Here is a 12020-nt window from a genome sequence, read left to right as displayed (position 1 = left end):
AGCGAGTGTGTTAGTACTTTTGATGCTCGAGACCGGGTTACAGTGATGGGTAATTTGAATGCAAAGGTGATAATGTGGCAGTTCAGGGAATAATTGGTGTACATGGGGTGTTCAGTGTTGTAAATGGAAATGGTGAAGAGCTTGTAGATTTATGTGCTGAAAAAAGGTCTGGTGATTGGGAATACCTGGTTTAAAAAGAGAGATATACATAAGTATACGTATGTAATTAGGAGAGATGGCCAGATAGCGTTATTGGATAACGTGTTAATTGATAGGCGTGCGAAAGAGACTTTTGGATGATAATGTGCTGAGAGGTGCAACTGGAGGGATGTCTGATCATTATCTTGTGGAGGCAAAGGTGAAGCTTTGTAGATGTTTTCACAAAAGAAGAATGTTGGATGAAGAGAGTGGTGAGAGTAAGTGAGCTTAGGAAGGAGACTTGTGTGAGGAAGTACCAGGAGAGATTGAGTACAGAATGGAGAAAGGTGAGAACAAAGGACGTAAGGGGAGTGGGGGAGGAATGGAATGTATTTAGGGAAGCAGTGATGGCTTGCGCAAAAGATGCTTGTGGCATGAGAAGCGTGGGAGGTGGGCAGATTAGAAAGGGTAGTAAGTGGTGGGATGAAGAAATAAGATTATTAGTGAAAGAGAAGACAGAGGCATTTGAACGATTTTTCAAGGAAATAGTGCAGATGACAGGGAGATGTATAAAAGAAAGAGGCAGGAGGTCAAGAGAAAGGTGCAAAAGGTGAAAAAGAGGGCAAATGAGACTTGGGGTGAGAGAGTATCATTAAATTTTAGGGGGAATAAAAGGATATTTTGGAAGGAGGTAAATAAAGTGCGTAAGACAAGAGAATAAATGGGAACTTCAGTGAAGGGGGCTAATGGAGAGGTGATAAGAAGTGGTGATGTGAGAAAGAGATGGAGTGAGTATTTTGAAGGTTTGTTGAATGTGTTTGATGATAGAGTGGCAGATATAGGGTGTTTTGGTCGAGGTGGTGTGCAAAGTGAGAGGGTTAGGGAAAATAATTTGGTAAACAGAGAAGAGGTAGTAAAAGCTTTGCTGAAGATGAAAGCCGGCAAGGCAGCGGGTTTGGATGGTACTGAAGTGGAATTTATTAAAAGAAAAAAAGGGGGTGACTGTATTGTTGACAGGTTGATAAGGTTATTTAATGTATGTATGACTCATGGTGAGGTGCCTGAGGATTGGCGGAATGCTTGCATAGTGCCATTGTACAAAGGCAAAGGGGATAAAAGTGAGTGCTCAAATTACAAAGGTATAGGTTTTCGAGTATTCCTGGGAAATTATATGGGAGGGTATTGATTGAGAGGGTGAAGGCATGTACAGAGCATCAGATTGGGAAAGAGCAGTGTGGTTTCAGAAGTGGTAGAGGGTGTGTGGATCAGGTGTTTGCTTTGAGGAATGTATGTGAGAGATACTTAGAAAAGCAAATGGATTTGTATGTAGCATTTATGGATCTGGAGAAGGCATATGATAGAGTTGATAGAGATGCTGTGTGGAAGGTATTAGGAATATATGGTGTGGAAGGCAAGTTGTTAGAAGCAGTGAAATGTTTTTATCAAGGATGTAAGGCATGTGTATGTGTAGGAAGAGAGGAAAGTGATTAGTTTTAAGTGAATGTAGGTTTGCGGCAGGGGTGTGTGATGTCTCCATGGTTGTTTAATTTGTTTATGGATGGGGTTGTTAGGGAGGTTATTAGGTACAGTAGGGGTGAGAGACAATTCAGTTGGGAGGTAAGTTTTAAATGGAGAAAAACTGGAGGAAGTGAAGTGTTTTAGATATCTGGGAGTGGATTTGGCAGCGGATGGAACCGTGGAAGCGAAAGTGATTCAAAGGGTGGGGGAGGGGTGCGAAAGTTCTGGGAGCGTTGAAGAATGTGTGGAAGTCGAGAACATTATCTCGGAAAGCAAAAATGGGTATGTTTGAAGGAATAGTGGTTCCAACAATGTTATATGGTTGCGAGGCGTGGGATATCTATAGAGTTCTGCGGAGGAGGGTGGATGTGCTGGAAATGAGACGTTTGAGGGCAATGTGTGATGTGAGGTGGTTTGATCGAGTAAGGAATAATAGGGTAAGAGAGATGTGTGGTAATAAAAAGTGTGGTTGAGAGAGCAGAAGAGGGTGTTTTGAAACGGTTTGGTTACATGGAGAGAATGAGTGATGAAAGATTGACCCAGAGAATATATGTGTCAGAGGTGGAGGGAACGAGAAGTGGGAGACCAAATTGGAGGTGGAAAAATGAAGTGAAGGGGATTGTGAGTGACCGGGGCCTGATCGGGGCCTGAACATGCGGGTGGGTGAAAGGCGTGCAAGGAATAAAGTGAATTGGAAAGATGTGGTATACCAGGGTCGACGTGCTGTCAATGGATTAAACCAGGGAATGTGAAGCGTCTAGGGTAAACCATGGAAAGTTCTGTGGGGCCTGGATATGGAAAGGGAGCTGTGGTTTCGGTGCATTATACATGACAGCTAGAGACTTAGTGGGAACGAATGTGGCCTCTGTTGTCTTTTCCTATGGCTACCTCTCGCGCATGCGGGGGGAGGGGGAAGTCATTTCATGTGTGGCGGGGTGGCGACGAGAATGAATAAAGGCAGCAAGTATGAATTATGTACATGCGTATATATGTATATGTCAGGTGCAACTGGAGGGATGTCTGATCATTATCTTGTGGAGGCTAAGGTGAAGATTTGTATGGGTTTTCAGAAAAGAAGAGTGAATGTTGGGGTGAAGAGGGTGGTGAGAGTAAGTGAGCTTGAGAAGGGGACCTGTGTGAGGAAGTACCAGGAGAGACTGAGTACAGAATGGAAAAAGGTGAGAACAATGGAAGTAAGGGGAGTGGGGGAGGAATGGGATGTATTTAGGGAATCAGTGATGGATTGCGCAAGGTGGGTTGATTAGAAAGGGTAGTGAGTGGTGGGATGAAGAAGTAAGAGTATTAGTGAAAGAGAAGAGAGAGGCATTTGGACGATTTTTGCAGGGAAAAAATGCAATTGAGTGGGAGATGTATAAAAGAAAGAGACAGGAGGTCAAGAGAAAGGTGCAAGAGGTGAAAAAAAAGGGCAAATGAGAGATGGGGTGAGAGAGTATCATTAAATTTTAGGGAGAATAAAAAGATGTTCTGGAAGGAGGTAAATAAAGTGCGAAAGACAAGGGAGCAAATGGGAACTTCAGTGAAGGGCGCAAATGGGGAGGTGATAACAAGTAGTGGTGATGTGAGAAGGAGATGGAGTGAGTATTTCGAAGGTTTGTTGAATGTGTTTGATGATAGAGTGGCAGATATAGGGTGTTTTGGTCGAGGTGGTGTGCAAAGTGAGAGGGTTAGGGAAAATGATTTGGTAAACAGAGAAGAGGTAGTGAAAGCTTTGTGGAAGATGAAAGCCGGCAAGGCAGCAGGTTTGGATGGTATTGCAGTGGAATTTATTAAAAAAAGGGGGTGACTGTATTGTTGACTGGTTGGTAAGGTTATTTAATGTATGTATGACTCATGGTGAGGTGCCTGAGGATTGTCGGAATGCGTGCATAGTGCCATTGTACAAAGGCAAAGGGGATAAGAGTGAGTGCTCAAATTACAGAGGTATAAGTTTGTTGAGTATTCCTGGTAAATTATATGGGAGGGTATTAATTGAGAGGGTGAAGGCATGTACAGAGCATCAGATTGGGGAAGAGCAGTGTGGTTTCAGAAGTGGTAGAGGATGTGTGGATCAGGTGTTTGCTTTGAAGAATGTATGTGAGAAATACTTAGAAAAGCAAATGGATTTGTATGTAGCATTTATGGATCTGGAGAAGGCATATGATAGAGCTGATAAAGATGCTCTGTGGAAGGTATTAAGAATATATGGTGTGGGAGGAAAGTTGTTAGAAGCAGTGAAAAGTTTTTATCGAGGATGTAAGGCATGTGTACGTGTAGGAAGAGAGGAAAGTGATTGGTTCTCAGTGAATGTAGGTTTGCGGCAGGGGTGTGTGATGTCTCCATGGTTGTTTAATTTGTTTATGGATGGGGTTGTTAGGGAGGTAAATGCAAGAGTTTTGGAAAGAGGGGCAAGTATGAAGTCTGTTGGGGATGAGAGAGCTTGGGAAGTGAGTCAGTTGTTGTTTGCTGATGATACAGCGCTGGTGGCTGATTCATGTGTGAAACTGCAGAAGCTGGTGACTGAGTGTGGAAAAAGAAAGTTAAGAGTAAATGTGAATAAGAGCAAGGTTATTAGGTACAGTAGGGTTGAGGGTCAAGTCAATTGGGAGGTGAGTTTGAATGGAGAAAAACTGGAGGAAGTGAAGTGTTTTAGATATCTGGGAGTGGATCTGGCAGCGGATGGAACCATGGAAGCGGAAGTGGATCATAGGGTGGGGGAGGGGGCGAAAATTCTGGGGGCCTTGAAGAATGTGTGGAAGTCGAGAACATTATCTCGGAAAGCAAAAATGGGTATGTTTGAAGGAATAGTGGTTCCAACAATGTTGTATGGTTGCGAGGCGTGGGCTATGGATAGAGTTGTGCGCAGGAGGATGGATGTGCTGGAAATGAGATGTTTGAGGACAATGTGTGGTGTGAGGTGGTTTGATCGAGTGAGTAACGTAAGGGTAAGAGAGATGTGTGGAAATAAAAAGAGCGTGGTTGAGAGAGCAGAAGAGGGTGTTTTGAAGTGGTTTGGGCACATGGAGAGGATGAGTGAGGAAAGATTGACCAGGAGGATATATGTGTCGGAGGTGGAGGGAACAAGGAGAAGAGGGAGACCAAATTGGAGGTGGAAAGATGGAGTGAAAAAGATTTTGTGTGATCGGGGCCTGAACATGCAAGAGGGTGAAAGGAGGGCAAGGAATAGAGTGAATTGGAGCGATGTGGTATACCGGGGCTGACGTGCTGTCAGTGGATTGAATCAAGGCATGTGAAGCTCTGGGGTAAACCATGGAAAGCTGTGTAGGTGTGTATATTTTCGTGTGTGGACGTATGTATATACATGTGTATGGGGGGGGGCATTTCTTTCGTCTGTTTCCTTGCGCTACCTCGCAAACGCGGGAGACAGCGACAATAAAAAAAAAAAAAAAAATGTATATATATGTATACGTTAGAATGTATAGTTATGTATATGTGCGTGTGTGGACGTGTATGCATAAACATGCGTATGTGGGTGGGTTGGACCACTCTTTCGTGTGTCCTGCGCTACCTCGCTATCGCGGGAAACAACGACAAAGTATTATAAATATATATATATATATATTTGGTAAACAGAGAAGAGGTAGTGAAAGCTTTGCGGAAGATGAAAGCCGGCAAGGCAGCAGGTTTGGATGGTATTGCAGTGGAATTTATTAAAAAAAGGGGGTGACTGTATTGTTGACTGGTTGGTAAGGTTATTTAATGTATGTATGACTCATGGTGAGGTGCCTGAGGATTGGCGGAATGCGTGCATAGTGCCATTGTACAAAGGCAAAGGGGATAAGAGTGAGTGCTCAAATTACAGAGGTATAAGTTTGTTGAGTATTCCTGGTAAATTATATGGGAAGGTAATGATTGAGAGGGTGAAGGCATGTACAGAGCATCAGATTGGGGAAGAGCAGTGTGGCTTCAGAAGTGGTAGAGGATGTGTGGATCAGGTGTTTGCTTTGAAGAATGTATGTGAGAAATACTTAGAAAAGCAAATGGATTTGTATGTAGCATTTATGGATCTGGAGAAGGCATATGATAGAGTTGATAGAGATGCTCTGTGGAAGGTATTAAGAATATATGGTGTGGGAGGAAAGTTGTTAGAAGCAGTGAAAAGTTTTTATCGAGGATGTAAGGCATGTGTACGTGTAGGAAGAGAGGAAAGTGATTGGTTCTCAGTGAATGTAGGTTTGCGGCAGGGGTGTGTGATGTCTCCATGGTTGTTTAATTTGTTTATGGATGGGGTTGTTAGGGAGGTAAATGCAAGAGTTTTGGAAAGAGGGGCAAGTATGAAGTCTGTTGGGGATGAGAGAGCTTGGGAAGTCAGTCAGTTGTTGTTCGCTGATGATACAGCGCTGGTGGCTGATTCATGTAAGAAACTGCAGAAGCTGGTGACTGAGTTTGGTAAAGTGTGTGGAAGAAGAAAGTTAAGAGTAAATGTGAATAAGAGCAAGGTTATTAGGTACAGTAGGGTTGAGGGTCAAATCAATTGGGAGGTGAGTTTGAATGGAGAAAAACTGGAGGAAGTGAAGTGTTTTAGATATCTGGGAGTGGATCTGGCAGCGGATGGAACCATGGAAGCGGAAGTGGATCATAGGGTGGGGGAGGGGGCGAAAATTCTGGGGGCCTTGAAGAATGTGTGGAAGTCGAGAACATTATCTCGGAAAGCAAAAATGGATATGTTTGAAGGAATAGTGGTTCCAACAATGTTGTATGGTTGCGAGGCATGGGCTATGGATAGAGTTGTGCGCAGGAGGATGGATGTGCTGGAAATGAGATGTTTGAGGACAATGTGTGGTGTGAGGTGGTTTGATCGAGTGAGTAACGTAAGGGTAAGAGAGATGTGTGGAAATAAAAAGAGCGTGGTTGAGAGAGCAGAAGAGGGTGTTTTGAAGTGGTTTGGGCACATGGAGAGAATGAGTGAGGAAAGATTGACCAAGAGGATATATGTGTCGGAGGTGGAGGGAACGAGGAGAAGAGGGAGACCAAATTGGAGGTGGAAAGATGGAGTGAAAAAGATTTTGTGTGATCGGGGCCTGAACATGGAGGAGGGTGAAAGGAGGGCAAGGAATAGAGTGAATTGGAGCGATGTGGTATACCGGGGTTGACGTGCTGTCAGTGGATTGAATCAAGGCATGTGAAGCGTCTGGGGTAAACCATGGAAAGCTGTGTAGGTATGTATATTTGCGTGTGTGGACGTATGTATATACATGTGTATGGGGGGGGGGGGGGCTGGGCCATTTCTTTCGTCTGTTTCCTTGCGCTACCTCGCAAACGCGGGAGACAGCGACAAAGTATAATAAATAAATAAATATATATATATATATATATATATATATATATATATATATATATATATATATATATATATATATATAATGAGTATCATAAATATAGAGAAGTAAGACAAGAGAATTCCAACCGACTCAAAGAATTTCCTACTTGGGTATATGAGGAAATTACTTAAAAAGAAATTCTTTACTTCCAAATTCTGATGCTAATCACATTTTCAGCTATGTGATGTAATAGTTACCGACTGTTACAAGGATAATACGGTTCGGGCAATAAGCGTCAAACGCTACATACACCGCACATAGATCAACAAACTTAAAAAAAAATGAGCTGTAAACGTCAGATAGCATAGACGTAAAACAAAGCACTCAGATACGAGACTTTCGGTCGGACTTTGTCCTGACGTTCATTCAATAGCATCAAGCAACGGTCTAAAGTAATTTAAAGTAATGTCTAACTTCACTAAAGGAGTGCACTTCGAACAGAGACCAGAATTACAAATTTCGTATATCTACAATGCGGGTTTCCTCTCAAGGCGTTGAATATGATTACATACTAATAAATCACTGATGAAGAAATATATAGGTAAGTAGTATCCATTAGAAAAATGGTTAGAACAAGGTCGTACTTGTGCGCGAGATCCAAAAAAAGAGAACTAAGCCCGAATCCAGAATCCAGTTTGAAGAACGTCCTCAGCAGGAAATTACTTTTCATCTGAAAAAAAGTTAATAAGGCAAGCGTTCTTTGTAATCGTTATCACAGTAATGTGTAAAGAATATTCATGTACCATTATTTACCTATAATAGAAATAACGGGCGATTAATAAACCTTATAACACTTTACATCCGCTGCATGTAAAGTGTTATATTTTACAGAAAATTATAAGTTTTGTGAATTAGATTTTTTTTCAATTGTATTATGTCGATTTCACTAATATTTATTCATATTTCATTTTTAACAAATGGATTTATGTAAGGCCTGTATCCGTTAGGCTCGTGTCCCTCAGATTTTGTTATTGACAGATGGGATCTCCCTCCGACTAGTGACATCATCACTGAACCAAAAAGCAAGAACTAAAGTTGAGTTGAGAACTATTTCACAGTCGACAGAAAGGAAGAAAGACGAGTTTCTCGTGATCTAGATAAATAAACCGAAGGAAGGATGGGTGCTGCAGCAATTCCTGTCATTTTAATGACCCTTTTCTGGGGACTGGTGGGGATCGTCCTGCCAATCGTTCTTCCCAAAGGACCAAACAGAAGGTAAATATAATCCAAGTTTCTCCCATTTCTTCGGGCTAGAAAACCATGAAAAATGAGTATACGTGATCTAATCCTGGTCTGGATTACGATTTAGGGATAACGGTTCACAGTGGTGAGATCTGCCCACAGATACAACGATGATCCATTCGGCGCTTGTAGCTCTAAGGTCCCTTTTGGATATATCGGTACCATTAGGTTATGTTATTTATGATGTGGTGTATGGGGCAAAGCTGAAATAACGGTAAACTACCAGTTTATCCACGTACCGAAACTATCTTTGAATGCTGTGGTTCTGCAAGGGGTTAAGTTCCATATTAAGGGCACCACAGAGATAATGGTGAAGTTCCAGGTTAGGGACATCAGAAATATAACATGGATTTGAGAGAAACGCTTATTAATGGACTCCATTAACAGTAAAAGTGGTACTTCAAGAGAAAGCTGGTGCACGTTTTATAACTGATAGATTCTCATGAGTGGCAGCCACCAATGGATCCCTCACACTGTAGAATTGAAACAGATCTTTGGATATTACCTTTTGTGGTAATTTATCGGTGTAGCTCTGCATCAGGATTAGCTTCGAGTGTTGAATGATATTGATCCGCAGTGCTGTTGTAATGTTTAGAGAAAATAATAACAGTTGCAGAGCATCATACCATATTCAACAATATTTAATTAGGAAATGGTTTAATTATATCAGGGAAAATAAGTAATGGGAAGTAGGTAAAACTTGTACAATATTTTATTTTATATTTATTTATTATACTTTGTCGCTGTCTCCCGCGTTTGCGAGGTAGCGCAAGGAAACAGACGAAAGAAATGGCCCAACCCCCCCCCATACACATGTATATACATACGTCCACACACACAAATATACATACCTACACAGCTTTCCATGGTTTACCCCAGTCGCTTCACATGCCCTGATTCAATCCACTGACAGCACGTCAACCCTGGTATACCACATCGCTCCAATTCACTCTATTCCTTGCCCTCCTTTCACCCTCCTGCATGTTCAGGCCCCGATCACACAAAATCTTTTTCACTCCATCTTTCCACCTCCAATTTGGTCTCCCTCTTCTCCTCGTTCCCTCCACCTCCGACACAATATACAATATACAATATAAATTTGTAAAACTTTACTAAGTACCTGAAATGACAGTATAAAGATTTTTTTTTTTTTTTTTTTTTTTTTTATACTTTGTCGCTGTCTCCCGCGTTTGCGAGGTAGCGCAAGGAAACAGACGAAAGAAATGGCCCAACCCCCCCCCCATACACATGTACATACACACGTCCACACACGCAAATATACATACCTACACAGCTTTCCATGGTTTACCCCAGACGCTTCACATGCCTTGCTTCAATCCACTGACAGCACGTCAACCCCTGTATACCACATGACTCCAATTCACTCTATTTCTTGCCCTCCTTTCACCCTCCTGCATGTTCAGGCCCCGATCACACAAAATCTTTTTCACTCCATCTTTCCACCTCCAATTTGGTCTCCCTCTTCTCCTCGTTCCCTCCACCTCCGACACATATATCCTCTTGGTCAATCTCTCCTCACTCATTCTCTCCATGTGCCCAAACCATTTCAAAACACCCTCTTCTGCTCTCTCAACCACGCTCTTTTTATTTCCACACATCTCTCTTACCCTTACGTTACTTACTCGATCAAACCACCTCACACCACACATTGTCCTCAAACATCTCATTTCCAGCACATCCATCCTCCTGCGCACATCTCTATCCATAGCCCACGCCTCGCAACCATACAACATTGTTGGAACCACTATTCCCTCAAACATACCCATTTTTGCTTTCCGAGATAGTGTTCTCGACTTCCACACATTTTTCAAGGCTCCCAAAATTTTCGCCCCCTCCCCCACCCTATGATCCACTTCCGCTTCCATGGTTCCATCCGCTGACAGATCCACTCCCAGATATCTAAAACACTTCACTTCCTCCAGTTTTTCTCCATTCAAACTCACCTCCCAATTGACTTGACCCTCACCCCTACTGTACCTAATAACCTTGCTCTTATTCACATTTACTCTCAACTTTCTTCTTCCACACACTTTACCAAACTCAGTCACCAGCTTCTGCAGTTTCTCACATGAATCAGCCACCAGCGCTGTATCATCAGCGAACAACAACTGACTCACTTCCCAAGCTCTCTCATCCCCAACAGACTTCATACTTGCCCCTCTTTCCAGGACTCTTGCATTTACCTCCCTTACAACCCCATCCATAAACAAATTAAACAACCATGGAGACATCACACACCCCTGCCGCAAACCTACATTCACTGAGAACCAATCACTTTCCTCTCTTCCTACACGTACACATGCCTTACATCCTCGATAAAAACTTTTCACTGCTTCTAACAACTTGCCTCCCACACCATATATTCTTAATACCTTCCACAGAGCATCTCTATCAACTCTATCTAAAGATACCAATATTATATACGTCTACTACTAGGATTGCGTTTTATCATCTATTTGTTGACATATGGCATCACACTGCCAGTGCACTTTCATGTGTGACTAGTATGTTTGAACTAGATTATTGTAAATAAAGGAAAATCTTGACTGCTAAGGAAGTCAGGTGAGGTTTTCATAGATTCTATTGATTTTTTATAGATTCTATTGATTTTTTATAAGTGATTTACTTATATCAATATTAGCTAAGGAAATTTTACTAATAACCCCATATTTTGCCAGAGGTACCTCTGTCACCTTATCTGACATCATTCAGTCACACATAATGCTCTTGACTCATGCTCTGCAAGTATTTCTGTAATCACAATGATCTGTATAAAACAGCTAAAACATAAGTTGCCATTTTCCAAATCAAGTTTCTCTGCGTAAGTTACGTTATAAGTTACCCTCATAGCACATCCTACACCCACAATTTTAAGTCTTTACAAATTGGGCAGGGATTTGAATAAGATGGAAATTGTGGGGTAAAAGCCTGCTCTATGCCAACTGTTCACAGTGCAAGGAACTGACTGGTAGCTGCCACTTTCATCCTAATTTATCAGCTAAAGGAGGAGGGATGCTTTCCAAAGTAATCTGGAAATGTTCTCTCATTATGTGCATGGACATTTGCTAATGAACTTATTGCAGACAGCCCAAGGCAAATCTGCATCCGGCGTGCCATACATTGTAGCTTTACTGACGTTTCGGCCCCAAGTGACATTTCAGCTCCAAGTGACTTTGGTCCATACCAGCAGTTTGTTCCAATATATTTACCAACATTTCAGCCCTACCAACTGATATATCGACCCCCGCTCCTGTTATTGTTGCCTCACAACTTTGTTCTACATGTCTCCATTGCTTCTGAAGATGCACATATAGTTTCAGTATTATATTTATAGTGGTACATGCCGTGAACAATAGATTATCTCAGTTGATGCCAACTTCAACCCATCTGTATCATGGCATTCCCCTATTTCAAATAGAGATGAGATGATAAGACAACAATTGATAGCTCATTTTATGATTTATTCAACTTCAATGGTCATTATCTACATAATCTCTTGGAAATAACTGCATATTAAAGAGAATTATCTTTGTCAATCTTCCATATTGCAAATGCTTCTGCAGATGTGCATATCCTTACATCAATGGTATATACTATACATATTGATGTAGTTGAAACAATGAGATAATGAGTGAGCTTTTTCTGTAGCATATTCAACTTCAGTTATCATTATATACATAAACACACACACACACACACACACACACACACAAATAATAAAATTGAATTATTACAGTCAATGGTGTCCACAACCTACCCTCA

The 12020-nt window shown here is 41.7% G+C and overlaps 1 protein-coding gene and 1 long non-coding RNA gene across 2 annotated transcripts in view; one reads left to right on the top strand and one right to left on the bottom strand.

The window, feature by feature from the left end:
* The window catches only part of LOC139754962 (uncharacterized), a 310481-nt gene that overhangs the window by 278620 nt on the left and 19841 nt on the right, over positions 1 to 12020 (bottom strand). The window lies entirely within an intron of this gene.
* Positions 7962 to 12020, top strand: part of LOC139754961 (V-type proton ATPase subunit e 2-like) — a 50252-nt gene continuing 46193 nt past the window's right edge. Inside the window, exon 1 of the mRNA XM_071672802.1 lies at positions 7962 to 8210. Within this exon, the coding sequence (XP_071528903.1) occupies positions 8113 to 8210 (98 nt within the window). The 5' untranslated portion in view covers positions 7962 to 8112. The remainder of the gene's footprint in view (positions 8211 to 12020) is intronic.

Source organism: Panulirus ornatus, chromosome 18 (assembly GCF_036320965.1).
Source record: "Panulirus ornatus isolate Po-2019 chromosome 18, ASM3632096v1, whole genome shotgun sequence".
Classification (NCBI taxonomy): domain Eukaryota; kingdom Metazoa; phylum Arthropoda; class Malacostraca; order Decapoda; family Palinuridae; genus Panulirus; species Panulirus ornatus.
Note: the sequence above shows the minus strand (reverse complement) of the source record. Positions and strands in the feature narration are given on the sequence as shown.